Source organism: Hyperolius riggenbachi, chromosome 10, assembly GCF_040937935.1.
Source record: "Hyperolius riggenbachi isolate aHypRig1 chromosome 10, aHypRig1.pri, whole genome shotgun sequence".
In the NCBI taxonomy this organism is placed as follows: domain Eukaryota; kingdom Metazoa; phylum Chordata; class Amphibia; order Anura; family Hyperoliidae; genus Hyperolius; species Hyperolius riggenbachi.
The window spans coordinates 82,779,125-82,805,901 of record NC_090655.1 but is presented as its reverse complement, the minus strand read 5'-3'; the positions used below and the strand labels follow the sequence as shown (position 1 = coordinate 82,805,901).

The 26,777-nt window shown below is 43.7% G+C and overlaps 1 protein-coding gene across 6 annotated transcripts in view; it reads left to right on the top strand.

Moving 5' to 3' along the window:
- Positions 1–26,777, top strand: part of NRBF2 (nuclear receptor binding factor 2) — a 100,699-nt gene that overhangs the window by 18,994 nt on the left and 54,928 nt on the right. For 4 of the 6 annotated variants that reach the window (XR_011024235.1, XR_011024237.1, XR_011024234.1 and 1 more), the window contains exons 3-5: positions 12,682–12,722; positions 13,233–14,227; positions 24,995–25,054. Coding sequence is in view for 1 of the 6 variants with exons in the window: in XM_068255111.1 (XP_068111212.1) it covers positions 12,682–12,722; positions 13,233–13,976 (785 nt within the window). In the remaining 5 variants the exon portion in view is untranslated. Of the gene's footprint in view, positions 1–12,681; positions 12,723–13,232; positions 17,183–24,994; positions 25,055–26,777 lie in introns of those variants that run through there. The other 2 variants (XR_011024236.1, XM_068255111.1) reach the window with 2 other exon arrangements.

Below are 26,777 nucleotides of genomic sequence, written 5' to 3'. Positions count from 1 at the left end.
CTATTAGAAACATGCTTCTAAGGTCATCCCAGTAGTCTGCAGTTTGCTATAGTGCCCCTTTAAAGGAAACCTGAGATATAAGGATATAAAAGTTTTATACATACCTGAGCCTTCCTCCAGCCCCCTCCGCACCAACCGCTCCCACACCGGCTTCCTCCGCCTCCTCGCTTAGCCGGTAGAAGCCCCGTTACCTTGGCCAGTTGAGGCGTACTGCACATGCCACTGGAGCAAGCAGGGGGTTGTGCAGGCGAACTGCACCGACTGGCCAAGCTAACGAGTCTCTACTGGGCAAACAAGGAGGTGGAAGAAGACGGCATGGGAGCGGAGGGGGCAGGAGGAAGCTCCAGGTATGTATAAAACGTTTATATCCTTTTATATCAGGTACACTTTTTAAAGTGTACCAAAATAAAAAGATTTATACATACCTGGGGCTTCCTCCAGCCCCATCCGCTTGGATCGCTCCCACGCTGCCGTCCTCCACTGCCCGCAGCTTTGGGAACCGGGTCCCGTCACTTCTGTCAGTCAGAGCCAGTCTGTACAGGAGAAGAGTGCCCTCTACATATCCAGGGGCTGCTGGAGGGATACGCAAACAGCGCATTTCACTCAGCCTGGCTCCGATTGATGGAGGTGTGGGAACCCGGTTCCCAAAGCTGCAGTCAGCGGAGGCCGGCGGCGTGGGAGCGATCCGAGCTGATGGGACTGGAGGAAGCCCCAGGTATGTATAAATCTTTTTATTCTTGTCAGCTCTGAGTCCCTTTAAAGGGGAACTTCAGCCTAAACCAACACACTGTCATCAAGTTACATTAGTTATGTTAATTAGAATAGATTGGTAATATAATCTCTTACTCGCCCTGTTTTAAAAGAACAGGCAAATGTTTGTGATTCATGGGGGCTGCCATCTTTGTCATGGGGGCAGCCATCTTTTTGGTTGAAAGGAGGTGACAAGGAGCAGGAGACACAGTTCCAACTGTCCTGTGTCCTGATTACCCCTCCCAGCTGCACGTACTAGGCTTCAAATGTCAAATTCAAAATGTAAAAAAAAAAATTGCACCAAAACAGCAGAACAAAAACAACAAAATCAGACATCCCATCCTTTGCACAGCATCAGGGGAAAAAAGCCTGGGCAGTTTTCTTCTGTGTAGCTAAAAATGAGGCTTGTATAAGAGAAACAAAGTTCTGATGCTGTGAAACTGTTAAAGAAACACCAGGCCTTTTCAGTGCTGCTGAGTTGATTTTTAGTCCGGAGGTTCACTTTAAGCATCCATAAACATGACAGATTTAAATAAGCATGGCCAAGAGGAGGTTAAAGTTCTGATTTGTTTGGAAAGTTTAGTTCTGCTTTAAATCTGATCCCCAGTTTCATATGAAACCGCAGCAGTTTTTCAATGTTGGTTCCTCTTCAGCTATTTGAGTTTTACAGTAACATTATGGTAGCATTCAAGATCTTGTCCCATAAGCCATGAAATAGACTTGTGCAGCGGCACACTGACTCTGTGCTCTCCTCTGAGATCTGTATACTGAGAGATTGCAATCTTATCGCATTGAAGATAGGCAATAGGCATACGCTGCTGGATGTTTTTAATGCAAACCTGAAGTGATTATAAACCAGGCCTGTGGAGTCTGTATATACTGTGAGGCCTAGTGCACACCAGAGCGGTTCGGCTGCGGTTTGCGATCCGCTTGCGGGTGTGGATCCGCTAGGGTAATGTATTTCAATGGGCTGGTGCACACCAGAGCGGGAGGCGTTTTGCAGAAACGCATACTCCCGGGCTGCTGCAGATTTTGGATTGCGGATGCGTTTCTGCCTCAATGTAAAGTATAGTAAAAATGCAAACCGCTCTGAAAAACGGCACTTCAGAGCGGTTTTGCCGGCGTTTTTTGTTACAGTAGCTGTTCAGTAACAGCTTTACTGTAACAATATATGAAATCTACTACACCAAAAACGCTTCCCAAAACCGCAAAATGCTAGCTGAAACGCTACAGAAAAAGAAAAAGCGTTTCAAAATCTGCTAGCATTTTGCTGATCTGCTAGCGTTTTTTGGTGTGCACCAGGCCTAAGTCATTTGACGGTCTCCTCAGCTTATGGTACCTCCAACTTCTCTGTTTTTCATATATACGGTAAATGTAATTTCTGTGCTGGTGGAAATACCATAACATACAAAGCATTTCTTTTTAAGAAATAAAAGCAAAGTTTATTGAAGCAAGTTCAAAGGAACAAATATGCATACCAAACGACATACACAACTAACACTGTAGCCTATACATATATGCATATGAAATTACAAAAACCACCAGCCATCACAAAATTGGCATAAAACCCAAACCACGATCCAATCCTAAATCATTAAAAAAAGACTAAAACAAAAGGCGTAGCATAACCAAGCAACTAAGCTTTGCGGGCAGCCAGCCCCTCCCCCCCCCCCCCCCCTTCATTTCGTAGACACATTTCAGACACAAGTCAAAATATAAACTCACATTACTATCCGGGTGCTGAGTCTAGAAAATACCCCAACCTGAGGGAGGGGAGGTAAGACAGTAGGCCATACAGCTGCATACCCCTATACACCAACCACTCCTCCCCATATGGTATTGTATCGATCCACGTTTTCAGTACTCGTATAAAAAACTTTATCCATCAGCGTAATCATATCTAAACTTTTTTTTTTTTTTTTTTTTGACAAGATCAGTGTCCAAATCAGGGGCTTTCCATCTGAAGGCGATACTCCACTGAGCCACCAAAAGCAAATATTTATGCATAACTCAGAATGCACCTGGTACCTCGTCATTGGGTAAAAGATGAGCAACAGCATAGCAACATTTAAAGGAAAACATTTTTGTTACAACTGATACAAATTCTGCAATAAATCTGCACTTCCTGCTTTCGTGGAAGCAGACATATTGTTAACATCCTGTGTTTACCAATTAGGCAGGCAGCTGACACGGCTTAGGGATTAAATTACAATTTGTGCTTGGTCACAGATGAGGGGAAATTAGGCTAAACTCTCTAAATACATACAGGGTGCATTTCTCTGTTTTACCTCTGTTCTGTCCACTTTAATCACACCCTGGAATAGGACATGCCAGGAAACTAGGACATGCTACAAATTTGTAATTGTACTTTGCTGCATGGTAACAGCAAGAATGTATTTCCCAGACTTGGGTTGCACGAAGCAGCGGTAATATTATTGTGCGCAGACAGCCCATGGCAATATTATCATTACCACCAGCAGCATAGTACCACGAGTTACACTATCAATGTGTCCCATGTTACTGGAGTACCAGTACTGGGTTGCGCTAATAGCGTAGCTCTGGGTACACTGTTAGTGGTAATTGCGGTAATATTGCTGGAGGCTGTCTACGCACACCAATAGTACTGCTGCTTTATGCATCAACCCTATTGTTGTGCAGTTTTTGCATCCTCCATTTCTACTACACTAGGCTTACCATTCTGCAGCCTTAACATTCTGTTGTGACTTTCTCCTGCTGGAGCTATTAGTGCACACAGTAGCGACTGTTCTCTAACAAGACTCAGAATAGGTGGGCGGTTTCAGCACTGGATGTGCAGGCCTACAGGAGACCGTTACAGACTTCTCTAATAAGAGGAACATAGAATCCCCCGACTCCCCAAACCCCCCCCTCCCCCCCCCCCCCCCTCCCAAACCAGCGTACTGTCCTTGCTGTGGGTAAATAGAAACCTTGGCGAGTAAGTAAGTGGAAGTATCAGAAATGAAGTTTTGTATAATGAACACAGTGAGAATTAATGAGGCATCTTCCACCTCCGTGTGAGACAGAACATCACTGAGGGCAGCTGACTGTGTGAATGAGACTCCATGTGTTTGTGGAGTGTTTCTGTGTAATGAGCTCACAGGCAGTCTGGATAATACAAAACGCCACATCTGCCCAATCTGCAGGATCTTATTTATCTACATGAAATGGATGTGGAGGTCTGCAGAACATTATGGTGATATTATCTCCGCCTGGCACTATGCCTGGAAACCAACAAGACACAAAGTAAACAATTGTTATTCCTCCTCAGTCAAGAGGATGACAAGACTATATCATCCATATTGGAATTTATTAAGCCCAACTATATACCGAACAAGGCAAATTCTAAAAGCAGTCATGTAGATTATTGTAAATTAAACACCATATATACTCGTGTATAAGCTGTGTATAGGCAGACTCTTTACATTTGCCCCTGAAAAAAATGTGTGACCCGCTGATGAGAGAAGAAATCCAGAGAAGAAATAAAGCAAATTGTAGGCCTCTTGCACACTGCATGCATTTCAGATTCCGATTCCGCTTTTTAATCTGTTTTTACATCCGATTCCGATTCAGATTTTTAATCTTAACTGCATGCTGCGTTTTTTGATCCGTTTTTCTGTTGAATGTATTCAAGGAAAATCGGAAACGGAATCGGAATCGGAAACGGAATCGGAAAACGGATTTGCAGTGTGCAGGGAGCCGTAGTGTGGTTCCTGTGCAGTGTGGCCCATGAAACTCCTGAAACAGGTGTTCTCTCTGGCGGTTTTTTTTTTTTTTACACTATTTACACCTTATCACAGCTGGACACTTACCTGCGCTAGTTCATGCATTTGTATCCTCCCGCCTGGAGTACTGCATTTCCCTTTTCGTTGAATCCCCACATAAGGTTCTGCACCCCTTACAACTTGTACACAATGCAGCAGCCAGACTCCTAACCAACACCCCCTGCAGCTCACACATCTCCCCAGTACTGCAAATTCTTCACTGGCTGCCAGTAAAATGGATCTGCCTGCTGACAATCAAAGCTCTAAACCACATGGGACCCAAGTACATAGCAGATCTATTGGAACTATATGTCCCTCCACGCACCCTCCGCTCTGCCACTATTTGGTTATTTTCAGGATTCAGTTAAAAACATTTGGTGCTTGGGCATTTTTCCATGCAGCCCCTACCCTATGGAACTCACTTACACAGTCATTGCGACAGGCTCCTTCTCTGGACAGCTTTTGGAAAAGGCTAAAAACTCACCTCTTTCCCGAGCCTTTGAGACTGTATAACGCAGGTCACAGTGCTTTTAGTCCCAAGGGGGAAAAGCGCTATAAAAATATTATCATTTTCATTTGCTATGGTCCATTCCGTTTTGGGGTCAGGAGGGGGTTGCAGCTTGCATTGCCCACCTACACTGACGGGGGGCACCCCCCCCTCACCTCAGGCTTTTCCCTCAGTGCTCCCGCTCCAGCATTAATAGGTGGCAGCATGGGCGGGCTGGAACACAGACGTACCTCCATGCGTTCTACACGCCAGAGGTTCCTCTCTAAGCATCTGACACTACTTCCTGTTTATCAGGAGCGGGAGCACTGAGGGGAAAGCCTGAGGTGAGGGGGGGGGGGGAAGTTGCGTGTGGCACTTAAATCGGACCTCCGCGGTGGCCCCTTCCCAACCTATGTAGGTGGGTAGTGTCCTCCCCTCATACTGCAACCCCTCCGGCCCCCCAAAACGGCCCTGAGCGGGCCTGGAGGGTCCAAATTTTCGCAGGGGGGCCCAGTGATTTCTAGATACACCCCTGATCTGTGCTGGAGTCTCCCTTGTAGAAATAAAGCAGTGATTAGTAATGTACTTTCTCTGATTCTCTGTGTGTCCTCTCAGTGAAATAGGACAGTATTGTTCTGCATGTGACCAGGATGAAGAGCATTAGCCTATATTTAGGCAATGTCCTGTTCCTGTCCTATTTTGTTGAGTTGTACTCACAATGCCACAGCGTGTCTGATCACTCCACTAACTGAACACTCATTTATTCACTTTCTACTCTCAAACAATCCAATTACAAACAATTTTTCAGATAGTTGGTGGATTTCAGCCATTAAGGTACACTCACACACACACACGTTCTCACTCGCGCTCTCACTCACTCACTCACTCTTCCCCCTGTGTTGTGTTGCCTGATCCTGTGGGTAACACTGTGGCGGACGAATGCTGGACAGATTTGCTGCTAGGCGTGATGCGTTCTCTCTTTATGGGGAGTCGGGAATGCCAGGAATAACGTAGAGGCCTTCCATTGGTGGGGTAAGGAGGAGCACAATGGAAATTTCAGATATTCAAGTTACTTCTGGGGACATTGCTACAAACACACTAGATCAGCCTTTCTAAACCTTTTTACCCTGAAGGAACCCTGCAAATAATGTTAAGATCTCAAGGAACCCCGGCAAACAAGTTTTTGATCTTGAGGAACCCCTGCATTTATTTTGCAGGAGGCATGGTCTTTAAAAGTATGTGTGGCTGCTTATTTTACTACCCCCTATTACACTGCCACTCATTATACTGTGTCCTTATCCTAGTGCTTTTTATTAATGTGCTTATAATTATTCTGACCCCCAATTTAGTACTTTTTTACAGTACCCCCTATTATAATGTGCTTTATTATACTTCCCCCATGATGGGGGGAAAATGCCAAAGAACCTCTGCTGAATACTCAAGGAAGCCTGGGGTTCCAGGGAACCCTGGTTGAGAAAGCCTGCACTAGATTCTTGTGCACAGTGGCTCCAACTTGCCATCTTGGCCAAGAACTGCATGTGTACATGGTTTTGGTAAAGTTTGGTTGTAATAGATAAACTGCTTGCTTTACCTTTGAGTTTTAGCTCTCATCTAACCTCTTTGCCTGTGATGAACCCTTTGACCAGGAGACCAGTGGAGGAGGAGAGAAGTTGGTGAGAGGGGAAAGCGAGCACATGGGGCAGGATGTTCCAATGTCCTGTGAATTTCCCCTGTTCTGTGCATATTGCTGACAAACCAGTAAGGTGGCAGCTCTTAGTGGCTATATATATATGGTTTACTCATTTCCTAACCATTTAATTTCCTGTCAGATCGACTGGTAATCTGACCGGAAGTTGTATCGTGTACATGTCCAAACTGCCTCCGATCAGTAACTGGATTGATTTTCCCGTGATTACTTCAGGGAATCCATCCAGATCAGATATGTAGGAAATAATCTTCCGATTCCCGTGAATTGGACCAGAAATTGCATTGTGTGTTTATCGTTCAAAACAAGTTTGTCTCCTTAAAACAGAAGGTATTTGCGACTATTCAGGTTGGAGTGAGCATTGGATGTCTCCCACAATGCATCACTGCTGAATATGCAAATCATCATGTTGCCTCTGATGGCTAAACACCCCTCCAAGACCGCTGGAATGCAATGATGTGTCAGCTGGTAATTGTACAGCACCACAATAATCCAACATGCATACAGACTGTTTCGGATTGGTTGATCCTCACTCAGTGCATGGCATGGATTAATGTGGCTCTGTGGTAGGATTTGAAAATGCCACAGATTGCCCAGCAAGCTCATGGTGAACCAGAACTCCTAGGAGTGTGTAAGGGGCTACAAAGGACCATAAAGCTCTCTTACTAAAATATACTGTGCAAAACAAAAGATTATAGGAGACTCAGGAAGAAAGCTTTCCAGAGTCTCAGAATTGCGACCTTTAGACAACCAGCTAACCTCAGACACAACCTGATCAACAGGAAGCTTCATTTTGATCATGACATCACTAACCAGGAATTTCAATCCTGCATACTGCATATGCATACTGTACACTCACGTCAACAAGTGTCACACATACCACAGAGACCTCACAGTGCATCTCCATTCACCGATCTCACTGTCGCCAGTATTTAACCCATTAACCTAGTGCTGCATGCAGCCTATTTTATTAGATCCTGCTGGAAATGTCTGAAAAGTGCTGCAGGTGTATTCTGGGGGGAATGGGATTGGGGAGACTTTACTTAGTGTTATTTAGGGGTGTATGTGCAGGAAGAAAAGGGTAAGAAAAAAATCGGTGTAGTAAAGGCACTGCTGCATAGCCTGTATATACCGCGGCATAACCAAGGAGCTTGGGGCCTCAGTGCGAGTTTTGCATCTGGCGCCAAGCACTCTATTGATATGGAACCACAAAACCTACCAAGGACAACTGCAGTGTCAGAGAGGTGTAATTGGAGTAAGGAAAAAGGTGCGTCACCACTATTCAGCAGGGGTGCTTTGATATCACTTTTCAAAATCCAAATTGATTCGGATACCCATATATCCGGATCAGATATCCGAATCCGATCGTTCAGATATCTGCGTTCATGCGGATATCCGAATGCATTATCCGGGTGGATTCGGATATCCGGATAGAAAAACCGGAAATGCCCTTTAAATTGCTTTAAAACGTTTTTTTTTAGGGTAAACGAGGCATGTAGCATTATTATTTTTTTAAAGGGGAACACCAATTGATGTGGGTACTTAAACCCCCCCCCCCCCCCCCCCAAAAAAAAATGGCTGTCAATTAACATTAGGCCTAGGTTCCAGACAGCGGTTGTGCAGCCCACATTGTGTCCAAAGTCCAACCGCACAACTGGGACATGACAGTTTTCAGCCAAGACACCTCCAAAAAATTACGCAGCAATTGTGTTTTGGGCTAAATATAGGTGGTATCAGTGGCCTGTGGCCCCCTGGCCTGGAGGTGGGAGCTGCACAGGGAGCAGGGCAATGCAGCAGCAGCAGGTGTAACGTGTGCCTGGAGCATGCCTGACGTGGCAGTTGGCACTTAGCACTTGGCACGTGACACATGTCACGTGGCACTTGCCAAGTGGCAAGTGCCGAGTGAAAGTCAGACAGCAGAGGAGAAGATGCTAGTGCACACTAACTGTCACACTTTCACTGCTCACAGCACAGCAGTTCTATAGAAAGCTAACACAGTAGTACTACTACTCTAACAACTACTAGCACTGACTGCTGTACTACAGTACTAACTACACAATAACACAGTAATCCTATCCGCTAATCCCTAACCTATACCTAAGGCTAATAGCTGGCCAGGTCTGTGCACAGCACACACACAGACACATAGCAGCTGCCTGCAGCACACACTCTGTCACACAAATGACATCAAGCTAATTAATGATTTAACAATAGTGTAGTGATATTGAAGGGGTTATAAACTGAACAGCTTTCGGTTTATCACTGCTAGGCCAGCAGCACTGGAGCACACACTCTGACTGTCATACAATATCAATCAAGCTAATTAACGATTTAACAATAGGGTAGTGATAGTAGGGAAGGGGTTAATCACTGAACAGCTTTAGGTTTATAACTGCGTACAGCCCTTGGTAGGCCACCAGCACTGGAGCATGTCTCTCAGTGAGCATTCAGAAAGCTAAGACGATATGTCTCATGGCAGCCCTACTTATTATTATACGGGGGGCTGGCCAGTGTTCTTTTCTGTGATTGGGTGCCAGGGTTTAGGCTAAGAGCCCTCTGATTGGCTCAATGAGGTCAGGTGGGGCTGGCTAGGGTTCCCCTCTGTGATTGGTTGCTAGGGCTTCTGCTGGGATAGCTTAAAAAAGTTCGGATATCCGGGTTACCCGGATTTCCAGAATGCGGATGAGCACCACTGCTATTCAGTGCACATATAGAGGTGTTTATTACCAGCATTGCTCCATTAAGAAGCTAATAAGGTGGATGAAGGAGGATCCCTAATGGGCCCCTATGTCCAATGCAGTCACAATCTCTGCATCCCCTATTGTTACACCACTGTGTATATAGAAGGTTTGCTGTTGCCGTGGCATCTTAAAGCTTAATTTACCTGAAATATAAGTTGAAGAATAGTGGTCACATAATCTATCTACTTTGTCATTGGTTTTAAAATGAAATTCTACCTTTGCTGAGAAATAAGTAATCTCTTCAGTTCCACCCTGCAAATTACTAGGATTAGTGCCTGTGTACAGTGTTTGAGCATAAACGTATCCAATCTCTTTGTCTCGTTTTTAACACTGGCTGTCAGGGCAGTGTGTTTGTGAGTACATATTGTGGCACCGTTGCATCAGTTCGGTGTGTCTAAAACCGTAAAATATTGGTCATTTAAATTGCTTTTGTGTTCACTACCTGGCCGGCACCTATCCTAACCTTAATCCTTTGGTCTATGTGCTTAACCCCCTCCCCTGTAGGTACCTAACTTAACACCCCCCTCCACCACCACTAGCTAATGCCTAACCTTAACACCAGGCGCCCAAAGGACTCATAGTTATAGCCAATCGTTTACGATCAGCTACATACATTAGATACTATGTAGTAGCCTATTGGCAAATGATTGGCTGGGCACCCGATTACCGAAAACCAGCACAGGCGCCTATTAGACACCTGCCCATGGGGTGCTCAGATAACCTGATCTGGTTTATGTAGCTTCTAGTCACTCAGTCAGAGCAGGTGTGGAAAATAATCAACAATACCCTTTTGCTTTGTGCAGCCAATTACTCAAGAAGGAGAGGAAATAACTGGACTGTCTGTACTGAAACCCAGAGTACAGATGCCAGGCTTGAAATTGGTGTAGTTTGTGCTTACATGTGGCTTTGGAAAACAACTAGCTATTAATTAAAATGCAAAAGTTATTATTAAATTAAAAAATATGCTCTAAGTGCTATTTTTTTGCAAATAATTTCACTTTAAAGGTCTCCTTTTGTGGCCATGACCTCTATTTGCTGTAACTTTACTTTCAGAGCTCTTTTTCATGTTGTGCAGCTGAATCATTGGCATAGGCAGGATAAGGCTGTGGTTGAGCATGTCCTAAAATTATGTATAGGAAAATCTCATTGAGGGGCAAACATTTGAGTTCCATTTTATCCCAGGGCTGGGATTTTTTTTTTACATTTGTGCAGCCCTGAAACCAGTTTATAGAATTTTTCCTTTTTAAGCAAGAATGTAATGTCTCTAAGTTTTTACAAATTAGTGCATAGCTCCCTTTAAAGAGAACCAGAGATGAAGCACCCTCTTGTATTTTACCTTATAAATCGGTGGGAACATGACCGTAAACACCTAATCTGCTCTTTGTTTCATTCTCTGTTTAATCTGACTGTTATCACCTCTGATAAGAATCCCCGACTGAGCACTCAGTCTAGCTTTGCTACGGAAAGATTATAGCTGAGTCTGTCTTCTCTGGTGTCTTTTCAAGCCCAAGCCTGCCCCCTTATGGCTCTGCTATAATGACTCAGCTATAATTATTCCCTGCAAAGCCAGATTGAATGCTCAGTCCGGGATTCTTATCACAGCTGATAAGACACTTTTAGCAGTGAGGATGAAACAGAGCGCATGGTAAGTGTTTTCTCTAATGTTCTTACTGATATATATGGTAAAATACACAAGGGTGCTTCGTCTCTGGTTCCCTTTAAGCAGTCCTCCCCCCTAAGGGACGTTCGCTTTTGTTGGTGCAGCAGGCGTTTACTTAAGCTGCGCGGTAGGCCTCCCTTTTCTATCTCCTCGTGCCCGTGTAGTCCTATGTACCTGGCATACCTCTGTAGATGAGTTTCTGAATAGCCTAGTCCTCCCGGTCTGCTGTTAATGTTGTTTGCTAATCATTTCTTCACCACTTTTGCTGTGTTTTTTGGGTCATTGTCATGCTGAAATGTCCACTGGTGCCCAAGGCCAAATTTCTCTGCAGACTGCCTAATGTCATTGAGAATCCTCATGTACTTCTCTTTTTTTCATGGTGCCATTTACTGTGATTAGGTTCCCTGGTCCATTGGCTGAAAAACACCCCCAAAGCATTAGGTTCCCACCACCATGTTTCACAGTGGGGATGGTGTTCTTTGGGTTGAAGGGTTCTCCTTTTTTTACACCAAATGAAGGAAACATCATTGTGACCGAACAATTCAATTTCTGTTTTTCATATGACCATAACACAGACGACCAGAAGTCTTCTTCTTTGTGCAGATGAGCATTTGCAAAGGCCAAGCAAGCTTTTGTGTGCCTTATCTGGAGAAGTGGCATCCTCCTTGGTCGACATGTGTCCGTTGGATTGTCTGCCTTGTGACATTGCCACCAGCAGAGCCCAGATTCACCAGGATGGCCTTTGGTGGTGATGCTTGGATTCTTTTTCACCTCTCTCACTATCCTCCTGGCCAGCCCAGGTGTCACTTTTGGCTTCCGACCACGTCCTCTGAGCTTTTCCACAGTGCGGAACATCTTGTATTTTTTTAATAATGCCTCGCACTGTAGCCACTGTAACTTGAAAACATTTAGAAATGGCCTTGTAGCCCTTTCCTGACTTGTTAGCAACCACGATGCGCAACCGCAGGTCTTTACTGAGCTCCTTTGTCTTAGCTATGACTGTCCGCAAACCAGCTGCAAAGAGCTGCTGATTTTCACCTGTTGAGTTGATTTAAAACAGCTGTTCTCAATTAATCAGTGTAATTAGGGTGCTTTAGAACAGCTTGGGCTATTTGGAATGGTATAGAACTTTGGATTTTCCCACAGACTGTGACAGTTTGTGAAGGGTATGAATAATTTTGGACAGGACACTTTTTTTGCTCAAATGTAAATAAAAGCTGAGAAATGTTTTTTTTTTTTTCACAATAATGCCTCTTCTACATCGTCTTATTATGTTTTGGGACACACCTATGTAATTTCCCATCAAAAAATTACTTGCTGGTTGAATAAAAGTAACTTTAAGTCAAACTTTGCCAGGGATATGAGTAATTATGGGCAGCACTGTAGGTATGTATCTAGCTGGAGTTATTTTAAGACAAGATTTTACTATATACTTTGCAAAATACTATTTACATTGATGTGGTATCAATATTGTCACAGAGATATGTGTGATGTCTGATGCCCTCTAGTGGAACTATGGTTTTTGTGCATTCAAACTTTTTTTTTTTTCCTTTTTACAGCTTACCTCTTGGACGCCAAGAAGCTGACACCATCTGAGCAGGTATCTGACACCATCTGATCTCTCTCATTCCGTTGACTTGACAGCCTTCATCTAGTGTTTTTTCGGTTTATCCTTTTTGTCTCCTCTGCTTTGACTGTTTCACTAAATGTCTTTATGCACTGCTCTATAGATAGGTAGTTATCTGAAGACTTTGGTGGACAGTAAGGATAAGTGCACAAAACCCTGAAGAGGCAATGGCGTTTATTGCATTGTATATTCTTCTTCTGGTGGTGGTAGATAATAATCTGGTTATAAGTTTGCTGCTTCTGATGCATTATTAGCAGCCCCCACAATAACACACTAGAGAAGGTGACCTTGATGTTCACCAGATGGTGATTGGCCTTGTTAACTGACAGTCCTACAGTTTCGTAATCCCATAGTGAGAAGTGATGAGACCAAATGCTTGCTGGCTTGGGGGGCCTAACATGAACAATTTGCTTGTAATATTGCTGTGTGGAATAAATGGACTATGCCAGTTAATCATCCTTGTATTCCTTTACTCCCGTACAGGCACAGTTGTCTCTAGATCTGCAGCGAGAGAGTCACGTTAAACAACAACACTTGATTCAGGAAAAACTGAAAAGGGTAAAGCGAGAAGAGAAATTAAGAACTCAACAAAAAGCAATAGCTGCAGATAAGGAGCTAGTCGCCCACCTGCAGACCTCATACAAATCATCTACCGATGACATCGACAGCCAAAATGCACTTGTTTCTGCGGGCCAGAAATCCAGTTCTATCCCAGGGAAGTATTTGCAGGAAATCCACAGTGTCTTTGACCGAGAACCAGACTCTTTACTATATCTGCTGCAGAAGAGGAAGGAGCCACTGGAGCCTTACAAGGCCAACCGTGTCCCAAAAGACGACAAAACAAGACTGGAGGAGCAAGCTACCAAGATCAAAGACCTGAACCTGCTGGTGGACACCCTTTTGGTAGAAAATGATAAGTTAAAAAAGGAGAACCGTAAACTACGGGCTGAGCTGGCTAGGCTGCAGAGGAATCCAGAGAAGGAGCTGGACACAGATACCGATTTTGTGGAGAGGTCTGAACTGTGGAACTTGCAGCAGCCAATGGTGACTTCATCTAACCCAGCATCTGCCTGGCAGACGTTTGTAGCAAACACAGGCAAGGGGACGGGCATTCCTATACCCAACCTTCCTCCTTTAGACATTCCCTTACCAGATCTTCCTCCTCTTGAGTTACCAGAAGATATACAATCACAAATGACTGGACTGAAAGGATTTATGGACAGCTAGATGATTAACCCACCACGGACAATCGCAAGAAAGGGAAGACCACCTTGGCAGCAATACTGTAAAGGTCACCCAGCATTTGCCAGAGTTTACTGTAGATGGTTGAGAATTGGTAGACACATCACTGTGAATTATTCAGCCTGAGTTCTTACAAGAGCGGAGATCCTGAGATACTACTTTTCTTGTTTTTGTTTTTAAACCAAATGACTGCCTAGGATAACTTTTATTGAAACTTTGCCTAAAGTTTATAAATGGTATATATAATTCCGTGACCATTAACAACGCAGAAGCTCTATCATACTTAGTAGTAAATTATCTGTATTTGGACTTTGATATGCTCTCTCTCTCTCTCTCTCTTTCTCTCTCTCATTCATTCAGAATCTATGATTTTTATTATGCACAATCTGATCAATCTGTCCTTAGCTGTGCTCTTAAACAGAACTCCAGACGTCTAAAGAATTGTATGCTTATAACCCCCTTCCCTTCCTATGACTTCCTGCAGCATTAAATGTAAAATGTATGAGATACCGTGTTATATAATCTGGGTGGTCTCTAGAGATGGTCCGTGAGATGCTAATAATTCCCATGCGTTTGTGAATTGTATGCAGCTTGGAAGTTGGCCAATTATAAGCATTTGATTGGCCCAGTTTAAAGCTACAAACATTTTCAATTTGCTAAAGTTGGATTTATTAACATTTCATTGACCATATCTATAGGTTATGAGACTGCTCTGGGCCTTTTTCTTCCAGTCCTTTTGGTGCATTACAGGCCATCACCTCACTGGTCTCTGCAGTGGGATGTGCCCCAGACCTCCGCTATACTGCCCTGTTGCATGGGAGTCTGGATGCATGAGTGTAAAGGCCTTGCGTGAACTTGGGGCCAGTTCAGATGGACAATTGATTACTTTTATCCACTGCATTTACCGCTAGGGCTCCACCGCCTCGTAATCGAGATGCCTTGGAGTGTTCATCTCACATTGTTTACTGTTATTTGCCGTTGATTGCCCTAGTGCAGCGGTTCTGAGGGACGCTGCATGTAGCTTCTGGAGTTGGCACCGTTCACGGTTACATTCTATCCCGATGGGTCTCTAAATGTGCCGTGACAACAAACTATGTCAAACGCTTCTCTGCGGTAACAGAAAAACGTTTGGTTGCAGCGAAACAAGCCGCCGGAAGCTGTCTTGTCCAAACCAGCCCTTGAAATGGCCACTTGAGATAGAATTTAAGTTTTTCTATGTTATAATTTTGTATATTATGCTTCATAAAGAACGGAGAACAGAGCTGAATCTCCACTCTACAATTCACCTAATGGCAGTTTTACCTACCTGGACCTTTTTTTTCCCCCGTCAAGATTCTAGACCAGGTTCTCAATCACAAATTCAATATGATTATCTCATGGAATCAAGTAAAAATAAAAAAAACAGGTCAAAAGCTAGGGCTTCAATTTTTTTTTGTTTCGACCTCATTTCAAACTGTTGGTAAAGTTATCAACTTTTTATGATCGGGGAAGGGGGATTGATGGCCATATAGCTTTGTACTCTGTCAATCGGTACAAAGCTTGAACCTCTGTCTAAACTGACTTTTTTAAACCTGTGCTGGATCCTGACCAAAATTTAGTGTTGCAAGGAGGTAAAACCTGGATTAATTTCCAGTCAGAGAGATATTGTTTTGGGATTGCGTAGTCTATGGCTAGCATTAGTTGTTTTCTGGTCTTCAGTCCCTGTTGGGCCGGTAGGACTTTACTAAGGCTGTCTATTCTGTTTTTTGTACTTGAGATCTACCCCTGTTCATGGCTTTCATTTAAGAGCACCTTTTGTGTTCCATGTATGCCTACCAGACATGTTTTTAAATCTGCACATTGTATGAATGTAACAGGCTCAAGCAGCTGATTGAGACATTTCTCACAATGATACTCAGTCCTGCAAAGGTGTACGGTTTTGGTTTGGTAAGATAGGGCACTGGGTATTGGGTGCAAGATTGCCTATTGCTTTTTCTTGCTGCTATGCAACGCTGTTTTTGTCTGGAATTTTTGTTCCTCTCCCCAATTCACCTACGCTTGCAATAACCTCCACTTTTAATATGGACTTTTTCCGTGTTTTCTAAAGCTAACTTTCCTACCCAATACCCCAACTCTCCTTATCTATGCCTAATCCTAAGCAAAAACTCTAAACAATACTTGTCTTTCTTTGTCCGTCTTATTTCCAGTTCCTGGTGCACAGTCCTGGTGCTCCACCTAATTGCTCTTGTGCCCAGACCTGGTCCCCCAGCTCTAACTCCCATGGCCGATTACGTTTTCTGTAGCTGAACGCTGATGCCCAATCTCACAATGCTGAGCCTAGTTATTTGTCCAAGAGGGGAAAGTAAATGTAAACTAACAGGGGAAATGGCTTTTTCTCACTGACAGAATTTCATTCTGATAACCGTTTGAGTGGTGATTCAGATTTTTACAAATTCACATCATTAGCAGAACCTTTTTAAATCCACGTCAGCTTCTAAGTTTGAAGGACTTTTTCAGATCCTGCTGTGGGGATTCAGCCTCTTTCTCTCCATACCGGACATGGTTTATTTATTTTACCTTATGGAGTAATGAGCAGGAGGACAGACCCTTTGGCAGGTTAGGAGTTCTATACGAGATGATTCTACTGCACACTCAATTGAAGCCGTTTGTTGATTCTGGAATGCCAGAGATGCGATCTGGCCACTGGAGTTCCTGAGAGATGCACAACGCCTATGGTGACTCCGCCCATGTGCATCCACCCAAAACTACCGTCTCAGTTCAGGGTGGACTTGGCCTTTAGCTTAAAAGCTGTGTGTGTGTGTGTGCCACGTAAACAGCACAACTCGTGTATGAACTTGTGCCACATTGCACTCCTAGATCTTAACCTCAATCCAACAAAAAGTGTACCGGTACATTTTGTTTTTCTTTTCTGGAACCAAATTACCTGTTTTTGTGTTGTTTTTTTTCAGTAAAATCAGTTTACAAAAAGGAAAAAAAAAAACAGGCTGCATCGTAATTAACTTTGCTGTATATCCTAAAAGTATGTGTTATGCATTGTTTAAGAATTACTTACTGAATGATCAGTATCTTGTTATAACAGTGCATGAGTGCAAGACATTCTGCGTGACAGTATTTGATTGACTATAATAAAGTGTGTTTATACCCAGAGCGCCACCCGATGGCTGTATAAAGTACATTGCTGAGAAAGACTTCACATCTCCACCACCGATTTTTGTCAAGAGCTCTATGATGGGCATTAATTGGATTTCATGTTGAATGTAAATAACACTTGTGATTTTCAAAATGCTTTCAGTAGGAAATTGACTGAATTGTGCGTCTTGAGTGAGTTGAGGGGGGTTAACTAGAAAAATACGACGATTCATATTTTCTTCAAACTCTTTTAAAGACATTGGAATGGCTGTGCTCTTCCCGGAAAATGGGGATGGAAGGCGCTTCATACACTTACTATCCAGTAAGTGTATGAACAACATCTATCACTGCACTTAAACAATCCTTACAGTATCTGAAAACTCTGTTTTTTGCAGTATTTCAGTGCACAATTTATAAAAGGAAAAGGGGGGTTTAAAAATTAGTTGCAATATCTGATATAATTTAAGGGAAACTTTTTTTTGTTGTTTTTGTTTTTACTTAGAGGGGAACTTTAACCTCTGATTGAACCTCATCCCAATCAGTAGCTGATACACCTTTCCCACATGAAATCTGTACTTTTTCTCAAACAGATCACCAGGGACATCTGGCGGATATTGTGGTGAAACCCCTCCCACTGTGTGATGTCATGACATGGCCCTGACAGTTCCTGCCTGTGAACCTCGTTGCACTATGGGAAATAATGGCTGCTATAAACTGCCAAGCATGCAGTATCTCCCTTTGTGAAATATTGGTTTACTGAGTTCCATGCACAGGCATTGTCTGGCAGGGCCAAAGATGTTGCCGCCTGCAATAAATTTCAGAATGTAGATCAGGGTGAGGAAAGATTATGCAATGGGCAAACATTAAGTAAATGATTTAGAAGTTAATATTGTAAAAACAACTAAGCAATTTTATTCATTACGTTATTTTCGCTCCAGTTCCGCATTAATGTTGTTAACGTTCTGCATTAATCATCAAAGCCCCGATACCTCCTTAATAAAAGTAGTTCTAGAGAGAGGTGGACCATGGTAATCTGTGGATCGAGAAAACACTTGGGAGATAAAATACCAGGACCCCAATAGGGCAATCTATTAAAACACCAGGACATGTAATGTAGTGAGAGTCACTCGGGCTGCAAAGGAACTGCAATCACCAATAAGGCATATGGTGGAATTCCCACTCTCGGTATGGCTTGCAAGGATTCTTGAAGGCCGCACTCCTGGTGGGTAGGTACAGTAGATCCTGGGAAAAATGCCACGGTAAAAATACAACTTTCCAACAGAGCTGCAAGGAGTAACAATGGGTAGATGGAGGCATCCAAAAAGGATAAAACAATTAAAGTCTTTAGTAAGGAGAGGTATAGTTGCCTTTCCCCTCTCATGGATTTACCGATGCACAACCCTAAGACGTCCCTCTGCTAATGCCTAACACTAAGATGTCCCTCTACCTAACACTGAAACCTCCCCCACACCACCACCCCCTCCTAACCTCAACCTACACCCTGCTGCAAGGAAGGTAAGCTTCATTACCCAGGCGCCTGATTGAACCGCGGGTGCTGAAACATGCAGATATGCAAATTAAGGCATTGCATAGCGTGCGCTTTGTTTGCTGCAAATCGGGTCTTTTATAATGGGTGCCCAGATGTGCCTGATAGCGGATGCTGCAGTGCATACAAATGTCCTTTTGTGCTGCAAATTGTAGCTTTTCGGTATGGGTTCTGCTCCTTCTTTTTTTTTTTTTTTTTTTAAATCTTTACGATTTTTAGTACTTAACAAAAGAACGCCAGTGTAACATTATCGAGATTCAAGAGTTTATTGCACAAAGTAGGGTCAAACAATGCATTTCACAGGAATGTCCAAGTCCATAGTAACCATTAAAAGTAGGCATGGTGCCATGCATTGAACCCAAAGGAACAGCAGTGTTTCGAAAAGCAGCCACCCAGATTACTTATTGCATTATATGCATTGCCATATAGAATTGACAGCTCAGATGTGACTGGCTGCCATAGAGAAATCGGACTAATTATTGTTTATGACCAGGCTTTAGATTTGGTAATTGAGATGCTAACAATCAGATGAACTTCCTTTCACATCACAGGGTGCGTTGGAGAACGCTCAAAGCATACGTTTTGTTGTATGCGTTTTAATGCGTTTTGATATGCGTTGCACTGCAGTGAGTGTGCGTTTTTGTTCCGTTTTCAATGCGTTACTGCACATAGAAAAACGCGGGTAATTTTTTTTTCTTTTAGTTTTCAACTTTCTACATTGTTCCTCTGTTGCATTCTGGGACTGATTGCCTGCGTTAACGGATTAAAAACGCGCATAGTGTGCGTTTTACATTGACTAACATTGTAACGCATAAAGCTAGCGTCGGCCGAAAAACTGCGCCTGGGTGCAGTGTAACGCAACGCAGAAAAAGGCTGCGTTATATGTGAAAGCTAAAATGAAAGTCTATGGACTTTCATTTCACCTTGGGTAACGCAAACTTTATCCTTTGCGTTGAAACGCAGAGAATCTGCCCTAATGTGAAAGAGCCCTAATGATTTTGATTGGCCAAATGCCAAGTTGCATATAATTGGCAATGAGTTTACAATAACAGTAATATTTTTATAGCGCTTTTCTCCCTGGGGACTCAAAGCGCTGTGACCCTGCATTATGCAGTCTCAAAGGCTCGGGAAAAGAGGTGAGTTTTTAGCCTTTTTTTTAAAGCTGTCCAGAGAAGGAGCCTCTCATACTGATTGTGGAAGTGAGTTCCATAGAGTAGGGGCTGCATAGGAAAAGGCCCGAGCACCAAATGTTAAGTGTATCCTGGGAATAACCAGCGTCATCTTGTTGGCAGAGCGGAGGGTGCGTGGAGGGGCATAAAGTTCCAATAGATCCGCTATGTATTTGGGTCCCATGTGGTGTAGAGCCTTGAATGTCAGCAGGCAGATCTTAAAATTGATTCTCCATTTTACTGGCAACCAGTGAAGAGTTTGCAGTACTGGGGTGATGTGTGAGCTGCGGGGGGCATTGGCTAGGAGTCTGGCTGCAGCATTCTGTACCAGCTGTAAGGGGCGCAGAACCTTATCTGTAGATCCGATGAACAGGGCGTTGCAGTAGTATAGGCGGGAGGATACAAATGCATGAACCAGGGCAGGTAGGTCTGCGATAAGGTGTTTGATTTTCGCTATATTTCTTAGATGGAAGAAGGAAGACTTGACGACAGCTGTCTGAGTTTTAGATTTCCATCTAGGATCACCCCAAGGTTTCGCACAGAGTCTTTATACTGTACAGTATCTCCCCCAATTGCTAGTTTGGGGTGGTGAACGTTTTGAACTTTATCCATCATGCGTAGACCACCTACCACCAACACCTGTTTTGTCAGAGTTCGGCCTCAGCCAGCTGGTGTTCATCCAATTTTGTAAATCCACTAGACACGCATTTATGGATGCTGATGGGTCTTGGGTGCCAGGCTTGAAGGACAGATACAGTTGTGTGTCATCTGCATAACAATGGTATCCTAGCCCATAGTTTTGAATTATTTTGCCCAGTGGGAGCATGTAGACTGCAAAGAGTAATGGTGATAGTACAGAACCCTGTGGCACTCCATAGGCAAGTGGCACTGCATTAGAGTAGTGTGTGCCCAGACATACTTGCTGTGTCCTGCCACATGTTTGCATGCCAGGCAGAATTATTAGCATTAAATTGACCATGGTCCAGCAGGCTTGTATCCCTATGTGACTGGCTTCTTACACTTGGGTAAAGCTTGTTGGAATCAGTAGCATAACCACCAGGAAATTTCCCTTGCAGCCATGAGGAGTGCCAGCTTCATTCCCTCACCCCATGTACAGTGCCAAGCATGCTAATAACTAGGCTTTCTTCCTTTTTTTCTTTTTCTGCCTGAAAGAGTTAACATTTAGGCATGCACGTGAGTTTCTCTGAAATCTGAAATAAAGGCCTTAGCACATGCTAGATTAGTCAGCCAATAATTACTACTTCAGCTGATTTTCTGCCATGTGTACAGCAGCTCTGATCACCACTCTGCTAGTAGATCTGTACAGCTGAGCTGACTCCCCTCACTGATAAGGAATTATAACCATAAACTACTTTCCTGGCAGAGAACAGCTTCTGAGCGCAGGGCATAGATAAAATATAGTTTAGCTTCGGGACACTGAAAGACCGTGTCAGCATATGAGACAATACAAAATTATTTTCTTAGTTGATACATAGAAAATAAAACTGTCATTTTTTTCTGAGTAGTAGGATAGATACAATCGTTTATCTCAGCAGTTTATTTTTACCTCTAGTTTTAGTGTCTGAAATGTGCTTGTCGCAGGAAAACATTCATGTTCTACAGACACTTCTTATTAAAGGGCCTAGGTGGGAAGCTTTGACTGTGTACATACGAAAGTTAGTTTTTCTTATGCAGGCTAGGCTGTGAAAGCAAAGGGTCATTACGGACAAGTCTCTTGCTTCCACTCCTCTCTCTTACATAAGGCAGTGAGATGGAGGCAAGTATAGAGCTAAACCTGCCCTAGTAGAATCATACCTCATCAGATCATTTATAAGATGTGACAACGCTACACTTTGGCTGCAGTCATTCTATAAATATGTTTACAGTGGAGCTGAGTGTTCTGTGTGCTTCCCGTTTTTCTAATCACACAGCTATTTTCCAACACGTGACTGTATCTTGCTCCAGCACTGAGTGAAGTTGCCAAGTCTGAGCTGATCTCTGTCCTTTGCAGCGTTACTAAGCTGATATAACTGGGAGGTCACTTGGCAGCTGAAGTAGAGCATAACGCTGTCTGTCTGGCTCTTTACACACTGACGACTAATTCACTTCAGTGGCCTCTACTTAGGGAAGACATGCTAGCACTTTACAATAACAATAACATTTGTATAGCGCTTTTCTCCCATAGGTCTCAAAGCACTTAGGCTCTCTCAGATTCAGTCATTGGTTGTAGGATGAAGTGTTAGCACAACAAAAATTATATTTCTGCAACTGCCAGACCTGAACAGGTGGGTTTTCAGTCTGGATTTAAACACGTCCAGAGATGGAGCTGTCCTGATCTGCTGAGGTAAGGAGTTCCATAATGTGGGAGCGGCATGACAGAAGGCTCTTTGACCAACATTTTTCAGGTGGACTCTGGGCATGACTAGATTATTAGAAGCTGTGGATCTGGGATTGCTATGCAGCTGCAACATTTCTTTCAAATATCCAGGGCCCAGATTATGTTGTGACTTAAATGTCAGTAGGGCGATCTTGAATAGCATCCTCCATTTTATAGGTAGCCACTGCAGAGGCGTATCTAGAGGGGTGCAGGCATGGCTCGTGCCATGGGTGCCATGCCTGCCCCTGTACTATGCCACCATGCCTCCTCGTCACTCAGACCTCAGATCAGCTTAATTCTGTTATCTGGAGAACATGGCTACTTAAATTATTTATGTAGGGCACACTTGGCTTAGTATTAGAAAAGAGCACAGAGGGAATAAGAAGGGATATTTCCAAAAAAGTAACTTCAGCAATATCCCGAGCCAAAAAAAGCACAGGCAACCAAAACACATGGAGAAACGAGACGGGACATGAGAAAGGATGCTGCTTTTAGAGGGGAAGGAGGCTCTGACCGGGAAGGGGGGGTAAGAGGGGTGGGGGCGCAATTTTTGTGTTTGCCATAGGCTCTAAATTACCCAGGTACACCCCTGGTAGCCAGTGAAGGGGAGTGCAGGACTGGTGTTATGTGACAGTGACTGGTTGGCTTGTTAACAGTCTGGCAGCAGTATTCTATATCAGCTGTAGGTGGTGCAAGGGTGTAGAGAGCATTACAATAGTCCATTCTGGGTGTAATGAAGGCATGAACTAAGGTTTGCAGTTCTTCGGGGGGGGGGGGGGGGGGAATTGGGATTATCTCACCACAGCAGAGATGTGAGTTTTGCAGTTTAAATCCCCATCTATTAGAACTCCCAGGACATGCACATGCTCAGAGCTGTGTAGATCCGTGCCTCCTATTCCCAGTGGTGAACACTGCAAGTTGTTGTTTTGTTGTCATGTGCTGCCCTCCGATCAGAAGGACTTCAGTTTCATCTGCATTTAGTCTCAGCCAGTTGTTACTCATCCATTGCTGTAGTTCGGCTAAGCAGGCATTTATAGTTGGAGTTAGGTCTGTCACTTTGAGGAAAGATAGTTGGGTGCAGGCATGCTCTCACGAGTAATCACAAGTGATTAATCGTGATTCATATGAAGCTTAATTGCCGCAGCTGAGCGGCTGGTTGATAAGGGGTTAATTACCCATAATACTACCGTCCACCCTGCGTTTCAAAGAGCTTTCACGCATCCTATTGGTCGTGTTGCAAGCCTCACCATGGCACACTTCCTCCTTCCGGCTTGAAGGAGGAAGTGCGTCATGGTGATGTAGAGAGCAAACGTTGCTTCATCTTCTGCAGCACTGTACTCTGTACAGTGCTGCAGAAGAGGTCAGTGCTATATAAAAATGAGGACATATGAAAGGGGGATGCATAGGAGGAGGGGGAATAAAGAGGTAGAGGCACAAGACAGAGAGCCTGGTGGGAGAGGAGAAATGGCAGGAAGACCTCTCGCCAGGACTGCAGACATCACTAGTGCTGTTTAGCAGGGATTTGCTGTTAAAAGAAGCCACTAAATGTGAAAAGAGGGAAAGGGTCATGGGGAAGACAACCGGGTGGAAGGGGGAGCTGAGAAAAGATTACCTGCAATCAAGCTAATCTAAATTGCCTGGATCTTGCGTCTCTGCTCACTACAGAAGTCAGCTGTCAGAACCTGTATCACTGATTTCTGCAACAGCAGGAATTGAACAGAGGCGCCAACAGGATAAAACATGCTAAAAACTTTAACATTACTGAGGAGGCAGTGGTGGATTTACCTCCTCGAAGCCGACATGAAACTACATTTTCAAAGGTTTAGATTTATTAATATACTCCATTTACAATAATTTTTTTTGAAGTTTTGAACACACGCACGCACGCACGCACGCACGCATCAAATGGTATTTCCATATATAATACAAGAACATGTGTTAATGATAACAAGTAAGCTACTTATATCATGTATAATACAGTTTACAGTCAACAGAGTAGAACTGCATTTATTATTTATTTTCAAGATATAATAACAATTTTAATATTCTGAACAATCATAAAAAGTTAGACAAATTATTTTTTCTTTAGTATCCTTCCCAATTTTGAAAAGTCTATGTAGTTACTATCTAACATACAAGAGTATTTGTATAGTCATTATGGTTATATTTGCCTTTGTCCATGTTTGTTAAACGCTTCAAACGTGTATTTTAAAGATAAAAGTAACAAAAATAGCATTAGATTATATTTTAATGCAGTTTTGACTTAAGGCACATTTTTGTCTTAAAAAACTTATCTTGGCTAAATTTACTAAAGAATATTTGTAGCTTTTGTAGAAAGCTACTACTATACCATTTTGGCCTATATTCTCAAAGGAAAAAACAAAGTCAAAAGCATATGTTTTTGACGTAACCTTTAAAGTTAAAGTTTTCAGTCTACTAGCTAATTCTAGGAAGTAAGTTCCATTGTGAAATCCAGTAAGCTCATTGAGGCATTCTTGGTCTTGTAAGTCTTGGTCTAGTAAGGTTTCTCTCAACCTGGGAAATGGGGGTTGTGAACCACCCTGCTGAGATCCCAGGGAGTGGAACCAATGAGCATAATATGCCACCATGGTTGAATGATTTGTATATGCTAGTATGGTTTTTGGTTGTATTACTATATATGTCTGGACTTCCAATACAGTGAATTCCTAAATAACTAAATTAGAAACTAAACTACTACTACCACCTAATCTAATCTATATTATCCCATGTCACGTCTCCTTCATCCCAATTTTGCTTCCAGAGTACAGAGTCAAAAGCATGTACAGGCAACAATCCAGAGACAACCTCATCGATGCATCAGGTATTTTCCAATGTGAGAGAACCTAAGACACCTTAACACCTCAGAATTCCAAGCCCTTAGATTGTTTGTATACCGTAGGCCAGAGATTCACCCTTCTCAGGAAAGACTGCAAGCATCCAGATTTTATTGACCAAGCTTTTTCAGCAAGTGATTTCTATTTGACTTTTCTAAGGATTTCTTTAACCCTCCTGGCGGTTAATTAAAACCGCCAGGGGGCAGTGCAGCACTATTTAAATTTTTTTTTTTTTAAACATGTAGCTAGCCTAGCGCTAGCTACATGACAGCCGCTCTGCAGCGGCATCTCCCTACCCTCTTCGATCACCTCCGGCGATCAAGCCCATCTGAAAATCCCGTTCTGAACGGGAATTCCATTAGGGCTTCCCCCGTCACCATGGCGACGGGCGGGGCGACGTCATGGACGTCGTGACGTCAAAGGGAGTCCCGATCCACCCCTCAGCGCTGCCTGGCACTGATTGGCCAGGCAGCGCACGGGGTCTGGGGGGGGGCGGCAGAGCGGCGGCGGCTAATCGGCGCGGAGCGGCGGCGATCGGAGTGCACACGCAGGTAGCAAAGTGCTAGCAGCGTGTTGAAAAAAAAAATGTATGCAAATCTGCCCAACAGGGCCTGAGAAATCCTCCTGCGCGGCATAGCCCAAGCTCAGCTCGGGCTTAGCCAGGAAGGTTAAGGGTTGATACATATGTTGTTTTCCAATTGAGAGCAATTTGGCTCCTAGCCACTATAAAAATATGTGTAGTGATCAGTCTCTTATGAGGTGGGTCTCCATCTCCCAGGTTAAAGGGGAACTTCAGCCTAAACAAACATACTGTCATCAAGTTACATTAGTTATGTTAATTAGAATAGCTAGGTAATATAATCTCTTACCCACCCTGTTTTAAAAGAACAGGCAAATGTTTGTGATTCATGGGGGCTGCCATCTTTGTCATGGGGGCAGCCATCTTTTTGGTTGAAAGGAGGTGACAAGGAGCAGGAGACACAGTTCCAACTATCCTGTGTCCTGATTAACCCTCCCAGCTGCACACGCTAGGCTTCAAATGTCAAATTAAAAATGTAAAAAAAAAAATTGCACCAAAACAGCAGAACGAGAACAACAAAATCAGAAATCCCATCATGCTTTGCACAACATCAGGGGAAAAAAGCCCAGGCAGTTTTCTTCTGTGCATCTAAAAATGAGGCTTGTATAAAGGTGGCCATACACTGGCCCGATTCCCGGCCGTTTTGACAGCAGATTCGATCCTGGGATCGAATCTGCTGCCAATCGTTCGCAGTAAACGCCGCCGACGATCCGATTTCCTCCCGAAATCGGATCGGTCCGTCGATCGCGCCGTGCGGGAAATTACCCTCGATCGCCCGCGGGTAAAGTGCGCGTCGCTAGCGGCGGCCGATCCGATGAAAAATACATTACCTGATGCGGGCTCCCGGGCGTCTTCTCCGCATCTTCTCAGCGCTGCACCCGCTCCATCCCGGCGCTTCCTGGGTCACTGCAGTGACCCAGGAAGTTCAAATAGAGGGCGCTCTATTTGAACTTCCTGGTCACGGAGTGACACAGGAAGCGCCGAGATGTAGCAAGAACAGAGCGGTGCAGCGTGGAGAAGATGCCCGGGAGCCAGCGTCAGGTAATGTATGCGCGGGGGGAGGACAGGCGGCAGGAGCAGCTGAACAGATTGTGATCGGTTTCAGGCTGAAATCGATTCACAATCTGTTT